Source organism: Vigna umbellata, chromosome 3 (genome assembly GCF_029865625.1).
Source record: "Vigna umbellata cultivar VRB3 chromosome 3, Vumbellata_1.0, whole genome shotgun sequence".
NCBI lineage: Eukaryota > Viridiplantae > Streptophyta > Magnoliopsida > Fabales > Fabaceae > Vigna > Vigna umbellata.
The window spans coordinates 36,505,920-36,521,007 of record NC_142167.1 but is presented as its reverse complement, the minus strand read 5'-3'; the positions used below and the strand labels follow the sequence as shown (position 1 = coordinate 36,521,007).

Genomic DNA, 15,088 nt, shown 5'->3' with positions numbered 1-15,088 from the left:
TAGGGTTTGTCTGGAGATGGTGATGATGACGTGGCATTTGCACCGTTGTATTTTTAACGGCGTGAGCGGAAAGGACCGATTGAACATTTTTTAACGAAATATGGGGTCTTACCGAACTTTTTAAAAGGTATGATTACTTTGAACCAAACCCCTAAAAGTAGGGACCAAATGATGTATTAAACCTAAATTTTATTATGAGAAAGGTGAGAAATGTTTGTTCTTCACAGTATCAACATGATTCCTGTATTTTCAACTCTTATCTCTCGGATATAGTAAAATAGTAATTTCCAGTTTTGCTCCACCACAATCTACACATGTAACCAGTGAAATTTTAAATATATATATCATTACAGCTTTGCTCCCCTACAGATTTCACACCTTCCCTTTAAAACATACCCAAAGCACATAGAGCATACAAATTAACAGATCTTACTATGTTAACAAACACATAGTCCCCTTTTACATCTATTGACACTCAAACTAACAGTATCTAGCCACTGCAAATCAGTAAACACACACACGTTAATATCAACTTTTCATTGTGAATATAGATTTACTACTTGCTATTAGCATAGCTAGCAAAAAGGGTTAAATGAGTAAAAAAAATACCTTCTCTATAACCTTCTTTGTTCCCCATATAGCAGTAGTCTCCGCAATCTTCTGGTGTGGAGTCATCCTTCCAATGTTAAGTTCGCAGGCTCGTTGTCAGTAGCCTCCACACCTTTAACCTTTGGCTCCAATCTGAATATATGAACAGCATCCATCAATTAACAAAATACACACTGAGTTATTCGACAGCAAGGCAAATGAAATTGTTCTTCCCCTTCACATTTTACCTTATTACCAGCAATGGGAACAATCTTCAGGGTCCCAGCTTCCTTATCAAGGAGTCCAAGCGCGAGCATGGCCCGGTGTCCAGCTGCAGCCTCGCCAGAAAAACTAGTTCCAACAAATTCCACCGAAGATCCAGGAGGGCAAACAACAAACTACATCCTCTTGGACATGTTCCTGTGCCTGTAAAGTTGAAATTCAGAGGGACCGGAACCACTGGCATGATTCTTAACCGGATCATAGCCCGAAGGAAAATAACCAACAACAGGAGTTGTTTTATTGGGATGCTCATGGACAACCTCTACCGCAACCTAAATTCGATCAGGTTGAGGGGGAACATCTTTTTCCTTCTTGTTCTTCTCCTTTTGGGGAGTCTTGGATTTTGGTGCATTAGTGTCTAAATCCATTACACTGTATCGATTAAAAATTATTATATTCCACGCAAAGAACAGATAGAGATGTCAATAAAGGTTCTTCAGACACACAAATCGTAGGCACAGTAAAATTCATTGATTTTGAAATCAAAAGGTGTCTTTTGGTATGCAAAACCTAAATAAAATACACAAATTAATAGAAAGAGAAACCCTAAAACCAACTACAAAATCAAACAACAAAGGGTTACCGACCTTTACAAAGTGTTCAACCCGGATGCTAGGCTGTCTGCTACTGAACAGAGAGAACCCTAAACCCCAACTGAACCCAGGATTGTATAATATAAAGGTTTAATGTATTCGGAGGTCCCTATTTCTGCGGATTCGTATCAATTGGGTCCTCCTATTTTGGAAGTGCTCAATTGGGTCCGTAATTTGACAAAATTGAGTCAATGATACCCTTTCTGTTAAATGCAATGGACGACGTTAACTTTTTAAACAGGTGGCATGCTGAGGCCTCCTTTTATTTCCAAGTGGCACAATTTGAGCTTAATACGTGGATTTTATATCATTTTAAAGCATTCGTAAGATGTTTGATTTATTTAATCCCTCAATCTAAAGGTCAAAATCCCTAAATTAAAAGGGTGCGTTAGGAGGTCGACCTTGTAGTTCTGCGACGCGGGTGGGTGTAGTAGTGTTGGAGCTTGTGCTTGTTCTTGTTCGAAGACAATTTCGAAGGAGCACTCTTGCTATTCATCGAGTTGCAGTGCTAGGCGGAAGGAAAATGGTACGTCTTCACCGATCTGCCACTGTGGTCAGAGATCTGTGGTGAGAACTGCCAAAACTATGAAGAATCGGGGCAAGCAATTTTGGGGATGCTCCAAGTATAAGGTATGTTAGATTCAACCTAATTAAGTTGTGGTATTGTTTCTGAGAACACGACATTGTTCAATGGTGGTAAAGACGGTGGTACTGCCTAATTAAGTTGAATGTTGTCTTTACAGAACGGTGGTGAAGACGGTGGTTGCAACTTCTTCAAATGGTGCACTGATATTGGGATTGACGAAAGGGGTAGCTACTTCAACAGTAAAGGAAACAAAGAAACTTTGGTGAACAGTGAAGACATGGATAGTACTAGGAAAATGATAGTGAATTTGTGTTCATTATTCAAAAGGTAGGATACCTTTTGAACAAATATGGGGTCTTACCGAACTTTTTAAAAGGTAGGATTACTTTGAACCAAACCCCTAAAAGTAGGGACCAAATGATGTATTAAACCTAAATTTTATTATGAGAAAGGTGAGAAATGTTTGTTCTTCACAGTATCAACATGATTCCTGTATTTTCAACTCTTATCTCTCGGATATAGTAAAATAGTAATTTCCAGTTTTGCTCCACCACAATCTACACATGTAACCAGTGAAATTTTAAATATATATATCATTACAACTTTGCTCCCTTACCAATTTCACACCTTCCCTTTAAAACATACCCAAAACACATAGAGCATACAAATTAACAGATCTTACTATGTTAACAAACACATAGTCCCCTTTTACATCTATTGACACTCAAACTAACAGTATCTAGCCACTGCAAATCAGTAAACACACACACACGTTAATATCAACTTTTCATTGTGAATATAGATTTACTACTTGCTATTAGCATAGCTAGCAAAAAGGGTTAAATGAGTAAAAAAAAAAAATACCTTCTCTATAACCTTCTTTGTTCCCCACATAGCAGTAGTCTCCGCAATCTTCTGTTGTGGAGTCATCTCTTCCAATGTTAAGTTCGCAGGCTCGTTGTCAGCAGCGTCCACACCTTTAACCTTTGGCTCCAATCTGAATATCTTAACAGCATCCACCAATTAACAAAATACACACTGACTTATTCGACAGCAAGGCAAATGAGATTGTTCTTCCCCTTCACATTTTACCTCATTACCAGCAATGGGAACAATCTTCAGGGTCCCAGCTTCCTTATCAAGGAATCCAAGCGCGAACATGGCCCGGTGTCCAGCTGCAGCCTCGCCAGAAAAACTAGTTCCAACAAATTCCACCGAAGATCCAGGAGGGCAAACAACAAACTGCATCCTCTTGGACATGTTCCTGTGCCTGTAAAGTTGAAATTCAGAGGGACCGGAACCACTGGCATGATTCTTAACCGGATCATAGCCCGAAGGAAAATAACCAACAACAGGAGTTGTTTTATTGGGATGCTCATGGACAACCTCCACCGCAACCTCAATTCGATCAGGTTGAGGGGGAACATCTTTTTTCTTCTTGTTCTTCTCCTTTTGGGGAGTTTTGGATTTTGGTGCATTAGTGTCTGAATCCATTACACTGTATCGATTAAAAATTATTAGATTCCATGCAAAGAACAGATAGAGATGTCAATAAAGGTTCTTCAGACACACAAATCGTAGGCACAATAAAATTCACAGATTTTGAAATCAAAAAGTGTCTTTTGGTATGCAAAACCTAAATAAAATACACAAATTAATAGAAAGACAAACCCTAAAACCAACTACAAAATCAAACAGCAAAGGGTTACCGACCTTTACATAGTGTTCAACCCGGATGCTAGGGTGTCTGCTACTGAACAGAGAGAACCCTAAGCCCCAACTGAACCCAGGATAGTGTACCTCCTCAAAACCGAACGCTATAATTACTAGTACATCAAACCGACCGTATTAGATTCAAACTTAGAATATCCATTTAAGGCCGAACACTCAAGATTGAAACCTAAAATACCAAATTGAGAACGAACGCTCACAATCATAAATCTACCAAGACCGAACGCTCGAGATTGTTTCATTTGAATACTAAATTAAGGAGGAACGCCTAAATCACTAATTCACTTGAATACTGCTTGGACGAACGTCTAATATATTACTAACTTTTACTCAAGGACGAACGTTAACGCTTGTTACATGAGAATACAAAACCGAACGCTCACTTTGGCCTACCACTATTTGGACGCACGCTTCATTTACATCACCTATATTTTTGCCAACCACTATTTGATCGAGCACTGTTTGGACGTACGCTCGTTTTTGCAGAATTCTGCAGAAACGCAGCAGATTTCCAGATTTCCCAGAAACCCCATTTTTTTCATCCCCTTCTTCCCAGATTTGCATCAAACACAATATATATAAACAATCAAACAAAAAGATCTAACTCCCCTTACCTCTTGAAGACTTCCTTTGATCTATCTCCAAAAGATTTGCAGTTCTTGATCTCCTTGCAACTCCAAAAGCTCTCCACTTCACCTCTCCCAGAGCTTGCAGCAAGCTTTCCACTCCTCCAGAATTCAGAACCCAGCACCCCTTGAATTCATGGTTTCTTCCCTTTAAGGGAAAGGAAACTGTGCACTCCACTTAGTTGGACGGTTCTGAGTCACCCCTTCCACTCCTTAATGCCAAGCCCACTTAAAAGAGTTGATGATGAAGAACAGTAAATACAAACATATTGGCCAATCAAAGGCCATTTTAAGAAAAAAGTCAAACTGTCACTGTCACTTTCCAGTGGGTCCCTGTTGCAAACGTGGCAAAATTTGGTTCGACTCATGAACGTATAAGTCATACAACTAAATTACGGAGATAACCCCGTTGAAGCGAACTTCAAACGTAATGGGAAGGGACAAAACCGTCAAAATAAATAACTCACATACCTGTTGAAACCGTTGGGAGGGAAAACGGAAATTGTTGTCTTTGTCCCTGCTTTGAAACACCACACTGGAATGAATCAGCACCATCTTCGTAGTGAGAACTGAGAACAACCAAGAAGGCACAAGCAAAAGGGTTCCGAAGAGTGAGGTTTTGTGTCGACAATGATCCAATGGACGAAGCAGTTGAATGCTGCATTTGGGGCTCTTTCTTTGGCTGATTTGCTTGATTTACTTCACCCAGGTCTCTATTCTCCACCCTTTGTCTTCTTTTCATCTAAATTTTTAACTTTTTTGTGGATTTGATGGTGGTTTTAGTTTACTTTCCCCTTTTCTTTAAGATCTGAATTCTGACCGTTTCGTTTTGGTTTTCTTAAAATGGGTATTACTGGTCAATTCATTTGTTTTGTCCTTTTTCCGTGGACAATTTCTCTGAACCAGGGCTTTTTTTACGTTTTCTGAGAAATGGTTATTTTATGATTTTACCCGCTGATATTGGATTGCTGGAAGGGTAACTAATCTCTTGCATTTTTGTTTTATCCTTTCAATTAATTAATGCAGGGTTTTAGGTCTTTTGTGTGGACAGCGATTTCCTACCAGCTTAAAGATAATCTGAAGTTGTCACCTTCAGCTTCCCAATTTGTGTTTTCAGTAGCGTTTTTTCCATGGAGCATTAAACCGTTATATGGGTATGGATCATTGCTTTTTCAAATTGATCAGAAACACCAATAAGAGGGAGGTTTGTCATGCATAGAAAGTAGTAATTATAAAACTAATGTATTCTCAATAAACAACTTGGGAACCACACTAGGGTCTTTCTCGGGTGCTGGTTTGGCTTCTGTGTTGAACATTGATTGAGGATCATTTGACAATCTTCTCTTGGGCATCATAATTCGTGCCTTGTGCAATTTCATCCCAGTTGCTTTTCTGTTTCTGATACCAAAGGAAGCTACTGGTTCATCAACATAGATTATGACCATTGGCTTAACTTCATTAGACATTCTAGGACTACCATAGTTGATAGTTTACACATGTAAACGGGGAAGTTTTAGAAGAAATGAGGGTAACATGATAATCTGGTTTACACAGTGATTGTATATACTATTATATTGCAATTTTGGTCAACAAGACCATTTTAGGGAAATGATACTTCGACAACCAGTTTTGACAACATTTTGACACGGGCCACGTGTCAAAATGCCATTGGTGCACGTGTAAATGGTTTTCAGAAATTAATTTGACGTGGAAAATGAAGATTCAGAGCGCGATTTTGAAGTTGTGGGAGTCATTTGTGGTTTTCAGAATTTGAATTTTTAGGTTTGGTAGAGAGAGAAACAGAAAGGTAGTGAGATAGCGCCGTGAGAGAGACTCCGTCTTCGTCTTCGTCGCACCCAGCCACCCTTCGAGGCGTTTGACGTCTGCAATCGGCCGACGCGGTTGCTTGCTTGGAGTGCAGAGGTGCTTTGGTGGCCGGTTCTTCGACTGTACCGGAGCATTGCGGTGGTCGCCGGACCATCGGTTGTGGTAATATTTCCGAATCGTAGACAGAGTCCGTCGATCTCTCTCCCCAACCCGCCATCGAGTCTTCTTTCGACTCCTTTGATTCCGTCGAGCGTCGCGGTTTGTTGGCGGCCGGAGTTCCGCCGGAGTTTCGCCGGCTTCCCGTGTTGTCTGATTCCTTCACCGACGCGTTTTTGGCTGCCGCTGTTCCAAGAGGAGCCACCCACCCAGTCCGTCTTCTGTGTAAGGTCCTTGGCCTTTTGTTAGGGTTTTTTCCCCCGTCGATTGTACTTTGATTGAATTGGCGTAGATGGATTGCTCAAAAGAAAGAGGTTATAAGAATGTAAGTACATAAAATGTTTTGAAAATTGATTTGTTTGTTTGAAACTGAGTTTTTTTATTGTTTATATTTTGAATTTGAATTGTAGTTGCGTTTGCGGGTTTGGTCCGATACAAAAGCGATAGTCAACATTAATGGTATACTTCGAGAAACGAGTGCTGCCGGAGTTCGTGTTCCTCCGACCAGCCACGAGTGCCGCCGGAGTCCGTCCTCATCGGACACGAGTTTTTGTTAGAGGATGCTCGGGCAATACGGGAAATGCTACCGAAAACGAACAACCGTTCACATTACACGACCGAACGCTCTAACACTCAATAACACACAGACCGAACGTTCAAAAGGTACACTCCGATCCAGGTCGAACGCTGATAACAGTTGAAAAACTGTTATTTTCATACTTAAAATTGATACTAAAAGCAACCTTTATACTTAGAAATTAGCTTGAAATCATGCTTTTATTGATATTTTCATAAATAAGAGAGCTGGACAGGTTTATGCTTGATTTCAGTGTTTTTGTGCAGGTTTTAAGGTGAATTTGGTGAAAGAAGTGAAGAAGAAGAGAGATGAAATCAGAAAAGACATCAAAAAATGCAAAAGGAGAAGCCGAAGTCACCGCTCAGCGGCAGTTTACCGTTGAGCGGCACTCAGGAGCTTGCGGGAGGTCCGCTGAGGGGCAAAATGGCCGCTGAGGGAAAGAAACGAGACACGCACTTACCGCTGAGCGGTATTTTACCGCTGAGCGGCACTTTTATGGGCTTGGACCCAATTTTCTGTAATTTACGAATAATATATAAGCTTTAGGGTTTCCTAGGGTTAGGTATCTTTGGCAGAAACGAAACAAACACTCTCTCTTCCACCCCTTTAGGAGGATCTTGGATGCTCAGGCTTCCTCTTCACCTTTCTAGGGTTTTATCCTTCATTCTTTCATTGTTATTCATCTAGGTTCACCATGAATATGGTGAACTAAACTCTGTATGTTTGTTGAGGAATCAATGTAATCTTTTGAAGCTCTCATATATGGAATCTGTTTTTACATCTTTTATTTAAGATATATGCTTTCTTTCATCATTAGTTAGGTTTTTTCCTCTTTGCTCAATGCTTGTGTTGTTTAACTCATTCGATGCATGATTATTGGTTTTGTCGATACGGGCACGTACGGGGAAGTCTAGATCCGGGGAATTTCTCCCAATATTTTATTGGTTGTCGTTAAGCTCCTGCACTTATGAACTAATCATTAGGAATGCTAGGAATTGTATGAACTCGTGATTAGGAAGAAGCCTTCTTGAAAGGTACTTTAGAGAGTGGCATTAACAATGATGATTTGAATGTTGAATTCCTAAAATATATGAGAGTGGATAAGATGAAATTGACCCCCAACAACATATTCATACATATATTTCATTGAAAGTGTTTATCTTTTACTTTTTGCCATTGATCAAAAACTTCATGCATACATATTTAATTTTCGTCTTTTGCATATAAAAATCCAAATATTTCGTCTTTAAGTCTTAGCTAATCAAGAAACCACACAACTAAACTAGGCCGTGAGTCCTTTGGGAAGAACGATACTTGGTCTTACCAAGTTTGTTACTTGAACGATTCGGTCATACTTGCCGATTGAAAAACAAGTTTGTGACATCATAATTTGGTGTTCATAAATTTGTCCATCAAGTTTTTGGCGCCGTTGCCGGGAAATACGGGAAATGCTACCGAAAACGAACAACCGTTCACATTACACGACCGAACGCTCTAACACTCAATAACACACAGACCGAACGTTCAAAAGGTACACTCCGATCCAGGTCGAACGCAAACAATCACTAACACATGCCAAGATCGAACGCTAACGCTCGTTACCTGAGAACACAAAACCGGACGCTTAAAATTCAAACCTAAGAATCGAAAATAAGAACGAACGCTCACAAGCATTAAAACAGAACCAAGATCGAACATTAAAGCTCTCTGACACAACTAGGACGAACGTTTTGAGTCTTGGTCGAACACATAGCGTTCTGGACGATCGTCTAGAATCATGGCCGAATGGTCAAAACTTAACACATGACCGACCAATACCGCATCAACACTTAACCGCATAAATCAAAGCTTGATCGAACGGTATCTAAAATCTCACTTAACCGTACGGTATCAATTGAACTTCCGAACGCTTACAACATAAACCTCAGAATATCTGATCTAGGTCGAACGCTATCAATCACTAATCACAAAATAATACCGAACGCTCAAGATCCAAACTTAAGACTATCAAATTAAGACCGAACGCTCAAGATTTCTATCTGAGAATACCAAGTTAAGAACGAACGCTTATGCTCACTAATACACCAAGGCCGAAAGCTTAAGATTTAAACTTAGAATATCAAATTAAGGTCGAACGCTCACAATCACTAATACCCAAGACCGAACGCTAAAATCCACAATTCACCAAATTCGAACGTTCATGATTTAAACATAAGAACATCAGATTTAAGACCGAACGCTACAATAACTAATTCACCAAAACGAACGTTCAAGATCTTAAACCTAAGAATATCAAATTACAGACTGAACGCTTACTGATACACCCAAAACCGAACGTTCCAGATTCAAACCTAAGAATATCAAATTTAGATCGAACGCTTAAATCACTAAAACATCAAAACCGAACGCTCAGTCTAAAACACCAAAACCGAACGCTCAGTCTAAAACACCAAAACCGAACGCTTAGGCTGAAACATCAAAATTTGAATGGAACCATAAAACGCGTAGTATGACCGAACGTTCATGCACAAATTAAACTTAAGCATAAAACGCAAACCCAGAAAGACAAACTTGAATGGAACTAGCGACTGAAAGCAAGCATGAACAATAAAATCCTACCATGGCAGTGTGAAAGAGATAATGAACAGTAAAACTTGCAGCACAATGAACAGTTAAAGCGTAAAATGAATAAGAAACTTGAGTGGAGAAACAGATTTAACTAGAAAGTTTCAAAGAGACTGAGTTCAATACATGAAAATGGGAAAGAAACCAAAACCTAAACCTCCCCAAATGGGAAAGAAACCTAAACCTAAACCCCTCTTTTTCGTCCACCGAACAGTCGACACTCCGGCGGCACTCTGGCGATACTCCGGGACAGGGGCGGAAGCAGGTGGGACGAAGCGAGACCTTGAACGCACCCCTAAGTCGCTGGGCCGGAACGGACGAAACACGATGTCGTGTTCGCTTCGAGCGGTCCACGTTGGAGCTGCGGCGGCCATGAATCGGAACCGGCTGGAGGGGTTGAATAGCTCCGACGAGATGCAGCCATGTGGCATTCCTCTTTGTCACGCAATTAGGGTTTTGGATTGCACACCAGGAAGAAGCTTGTACTGTTGCTCGAAGATCATGGAGTGAGACCACAAAACAAAATTCGCTTCCCTAATGGATGCGGGAGGTGATTTTCTGATGCGGGTTTAGTGGAGAAGATGATCGCGATTTTGCGTGGTCGTTGGGCTCGATGGAGTTTGGTGTGTGAGACGAATGGAGGCGAAAATGATGGTGGTTTGAGATTCTCTCCTATCGGGACCATGATACTAGCTCGTGGCACAGTCTGTGAGGCAACCACTATAGTGCATGGTGTAGAGCTAGTAGAAGATGAGGTCACCGTGGATGAAGTTGTCGTACTAGATGTCGTTCTTCTTGTGCCTACAAAAGAGTTTTTTACTGTGGCAGAGGCATATCAGTCCTTCGGCGCCTAGTCTAGACATTTGGTTGGTACTGTATCTGACACCCTGGTAAACAGTCCTACTATATCTTCTCAATTTCAATATTTACTTCTTATTGACGTTAGAACATAACCATTTTTTCATGTAACAGCAAATAGGTCAAGAGGAAAGTCACAAACCGAAGAAGACTCATTTATTTGAGGACGACCCTCTTGGTGCGTTACACGAGCTTGTTAACATGATTGCAAACTTGCCGATGATTGTACCGTGCGTTTCTACTAAATTTGGAAGAGATGTTGAGATCACATTGTACTTGCATCAGCAAGATGTTAGGGAGCTTGCATCGGGGAGAGAAAAAATTAATATTACACTCGTTTAGCTGTAGATGATGTAAGTTTATGAGAACTTTTTTATATAAAAATTGATTTATCAAGTTACTTATATCATATCATTTCTTCATTTCAGGTATATGTTTGGTGTCAGTAACAAGATGGGGTTCAATGGTGTATATAGGTTCATTGACCCCAATATGACTCATGAAAGAAATAAATTTGATGAAATTCAAACATACATCACCGCCTATTTTGCAATGGGGAAGGACATATATTTTCTCCCTTATATACTTGTATAAGTGAAGTTTGTTAACTTTAAAGTTTCATTTATGAATTTTGGTATCATTTTATTTTTAAGTAAAATAATTAATCACATTTATTTAAAGTAAAATATATTTAATTTGTATATCATTAATTGCAACATATATAGGTAAATAAAACAAGGAATCAATTTATTTATTAATGAAAACTTAATTATTCTATTTATGATTTTTCTGGGGTCTTAATACATAAATATTAAATATTAAAGAAAGAATTAATTGATATATTAATTGTAACGTGCAATGAGTGTTATATAAATATGGTATGCATAGGTTGAGACGATGAAGGCATTAGAAAGAGAGAAAGTAAAGATGAAGAGCATGAGGTTAGTAGTGATGGTTGTGGTGGTTGTTGCTTTGATTGGGATTGAAAAAGAAGGTCCATTGAGAGTGGCAGAAGGAGTATGCGATTCGCCTCTGAAAAATCCTCCTAAGAAGAGCTGTGCACAGAGTTGGTGTATTCCCGCATGCATCCAGCAACATCCAGGGCAGTTAACAAGTGGAAAATGCGATGGACCAACCTGCATATGTAGCTACATTTGCGCTTAACTCCTTTTCTTCATTCTTATCTTCTTATGTTCAATGTTCACACAAATAAAATAACTCTCTTTCACTATGTCTCATATTTTCATTCCTCTCTTATTTCCAATTTCTCTCTTTTTCTTTTTTCTTTTATGTGCTACATTTCGTTGTCCTTATTCTCTCATCATCTCCTCTCTATTTCATGTCAAACTAAAATTCTACAACAAAGGTTTCCACTTTATTTTTTAAATTGGTGGAACTAAATTGGGTTTCAAATTTAACTCTTGTAATTAAGTTAATGTAAGAAATAAGACCAAGAAAGGATTTAAAAATGTTTTTAGTTCATGTTGTAAAGTAAAATTGGAATTATGTTGTATTTTAAACTTTTTTTTTATATAATTTCTTATCAAATTTTAAAAATAATGAATTTAGATTAAGACAATTATATTAATTTAATTTATATATTTTGTTCTTACATTTTAAAAATAAACTAATTTAGATTAAAAGAATTATATTAATTCATTTTATAAGTTTGAAAATAAAAATATATTAAAGTTTGAAAGACAAAATCGAATTTTAATTTTGCGTTTAAATAATCCTTGAATAAAATAAAAAAGAATTAAATATATATTTTTTTTTATGTTTTTAACATGTAAAATAGTTCTGCATTTGTGTACCATGTGAAATTGAATTGGTTTGATTTTAGCCTTAAATACATGTTTTGTAACTGAGTTTTGGTTTTGATTTATCCTTATATTTTAGCTCTTAATGTCACGTATAATTACATTATCTTGGAATTAATGAATTGTATTAATTACTTTTAAATACATAATTAATTTTTTTATATTTAATAAATTATATTAGTTACAATTATATATAACTAAATATTTTTTTTTTACTTTTGATGTGATTGGACTAACACTTACTCAGTTGATCAAATCCATAAATAACATTTATCCAAAGAAAATACAACGTAAAAAAATATCAGTTTTTGTAAATAAAATATCATTATGGACATTATGGGCATTATGGACATTGGTTATTTCATGTCTAATCCTTTGCCAAAAGTTAAAAAATCAGATATTAGAAAAATCTTTTGCCAAAAAAGGATTTAAAAATGTTTTTAGTTAATGTTGTAAAGTAAAATTGGAATTCTTTTGTATTTTAAACTTTTTTTTATATTCTCAAATTTTAAAAATAAATGAATTTAAATTAAGAGAATTATATTAATTCATTTTATATATTTTGTTCTCAAATTTTAAATATCAATTGATTTAGATGAAAAAGAATTATATTAATTTATTTTTTAAGTTTAAAAATAAAAATTATTTGAGAGATAAATACCAATTTTAATTTTGTGTTTAAATAATAAAAAAAACAAAATAGAATTAAATATTTTTTTTGTTATGTTTTTAACATGTAAAATAGTTCTACATTTGTTTACCACGTGAAATTGAATTGGGTTGATTTTATTTATGTTTTATAACTGAGTTTTGGTTTTGATTTATCCTTAGATTTTAATGTCACGTGTAATTACATTGTCTTGGAATTGATGAATTGTATTAATTATTTTTAATTTCTTATTTATATTTTGTTTTATAGTTAATAAATTATATTAGTTATAATTAAATATAATTAAATATATTTTTTTAATTTTGATGTGATTGCACTAAAACCTACTCAATATTGATCAAATTGACTACAACTTATTTTAACCCCAAAAAAAACAACAACCCAATAGCATCGTAAAATATCATATTTGCATCAACAACTCAAAGTAAACACATTATAGTGCCCTAATCTCAAATATTAAAATAGAATCATGCAGAAAGAGTTGAATAATCAATTTACCACTTTAACCACACGATACTATTCAATATAACAACAAAAATACTCATTTATATAAAAACAAGTTTATCACATCACAAATCAAATTTTTAATTGCTCTTATGAACACAAAATTATGATAAGAGTACACCGTTAAAACCACTTATCAACCAAGACTCAATATGATGACTTAAAATATGCATGTAAGCTGAGGAGGGTTCATATACAACATACAATATATATAATAAAAGACTAAGGAAAAATGTTGAAACTTAAATTACTGAAATGAAAAAATTGATAGATCCGTATTAAATACATGTTTTGTAACTGAGTTTTGGTTTTGATTTATCCTTATATTTTATGTCACGTATAATTACATTATCTTGGAATTAATGAATTGTATTAATTATTTTTAAATTCATAATTAACTTTTTTTTATAGTTAATGAATTATTACTATTAAATATAACTAAATATAATTTTGTTTACTTTTGATGTGGTTGGACTAAAACTTACTCAATTGACCAAATCCATAAATAGCGTTTAACGCCTCTAACATTTAACCAAAGAAAATACAACGTAAAAAATATGATCAGTGACAGTTTTCTAAATAAAACATCATTGTAGACATTGGTTATCCCAGATCCTTTGTCAAAAGTTACAAAATCAAACATTAAAAAAAAGGTTTAATTGCTTCCTTTGTCCCCAGTTTGGTTGAATTGTGTCAAATTCATCCTCATTTTTAAAAAAGTTTCATTGTCATCCTCACGTGGTGTAAAAGTTTCATTGTCGTCCTCACGTGGTGTAAAAGTGTCAATTGAATCCAAACATAGAAAAAATTTGTGTCAAAGTAGTCATTTTTCCTATATATCTGTGTCTTCCTTTCATACAATCAAGTACAGATATTCATTTTACCTTATCCAATTTAAGGCTTTTCATAGCTCCAGAGAAGTGACATATGAAAGGAAGACACAGAGATATAGGAAAAATGACTACTTTGACACAAATTTTTTCTATGTTTGGATTCAATTGACACTTTTATACCACGTGAGGACGACAATGAAACTTTTTTAAAAATGAGGATGAATTTGACACAATTCAACCAAACTGGGGACAAAGGAAGCAATTAAACCTAAAAAAAATCCTTTTCCAGAAGTTACAAAATCAGACATTAAACCTTGAATCCTCTTCTCTGGACGTCAATAAGTTACGAAAATATCCCAAAAGTAGCGCCAAAATAAATTTCTTTTAGCAATTAGACGTTAGTGGTAGAGGTGACTGACGTCAAATGCTCTTTTAAACCCCAAAAACTCAGAAAGCAAGTCTCACTTTGTTTTGCATTCGTTTTGGTTTTCGTTTCGCTCGCGTTCGTCATTGCTGCTGCAAGGTATATATTTGATTGATTTTCTTCCAATTAATTTATTTTTCACCAACTAACTTTAGTTTACACCGATTAGATTCCATTTATATCGATTAATTTTGGCTTATGATGCAGTTTTGTTCGTGTGTTGACGAATCAGTGTCCAATCTCCACTACTTCAAAATATATACTTATTTTTAATGTTCTTCATTTAATAAATTTGAAATAAAAGGAAAATAAAAATAAAAAAAAGTTAACCTTATCTAACTTATGCGAAAACAATAATAATAAATAAACTTTTTTCAAATTACTTTTA

General features: G+C 36.1%; 2 protein-coding genes and 1 long non-coding RNA gene across 5 annotated transcripts; 2 read left to right on the top strand and 1 right to left on the bottom strand.

The window, feature by feature from the left end:
- Positions 1–280: 280 nt before the first annotated feature.
- LOC148202449 (uncharacterized) lies at positions 281–4,636 on the bottom strand. 3 transcript variants are annotated; one of them, XR_015785085.1, is made up of 5 exons: positions 4,395–4,636; positions 3,142–3,547; positions 2,914–3,054; positions 837–1,242; positions 281–741 (listed from the first exon to the last, which is right to left on the bottom strand). XR_015785085.1 is itself a non-coding variant. In XM_088110216.1 (4 exons), the coding sequence occupies exons 2-4, from the start codon at positions 3,541–3,543 to the stop codon at positions 1,222–1,224; spliced, it is 564 nt and encodes a 187-aa protein (XP_087966342.1). In that variant the 5' UTR covers positions 3,544–3,547; positions 4,395–4,636; the 3' UTR covers positions 772–1,221. The 3 variants fall into 3 exon arrangements, 2 of the variants coding, with proteins under 2 accessions (XP_087966342.1, XP_087966341.1); XM_088110216.1 differs by lacking the exon at positions 281–741 and having other exon boundaries at positions 772–1,242; XM_088110215.1 differs by lacking the exons at positions 281–741; positions 837–1,242 and having other exon boundaries at positions 2,662–3,054.
- On the top strand, positions 1,679–2,494 carry LOC148202450 (uncharacterized). Its single transcript, XM_088108771.1, has 3 exons — positions 1,679–1,786; positions 1,872–2,093; positions 2,207–2,494. Exons 1-3 carry the CDS (start codon positions 1,679–1,681, stop codon positions 2,378–2,380), a joined length of 504 nt encoding a protein of 167 aa, XP_087964897.1. The 3' UTR covers positions 2,381–2,494.
- Positions 4,637–4,920: 284 nt separating the features above from the next.
- LOC148202448 (uncharacterized) lies at positions 4,921–7,719 on the top strand. Its single transcript, XR_015785225.1, has 3 exons — positions 4,921–5,115; positions 5,433–6,714; positions 6,800–7,719. It is a non-coding gene; the product is annotated as an uncharacterized LOC148202448 (long non-coding RNA).
- The last annotated feature ends 7,369 nt before the right edge of the window (positions 7,720–15,088 follow it).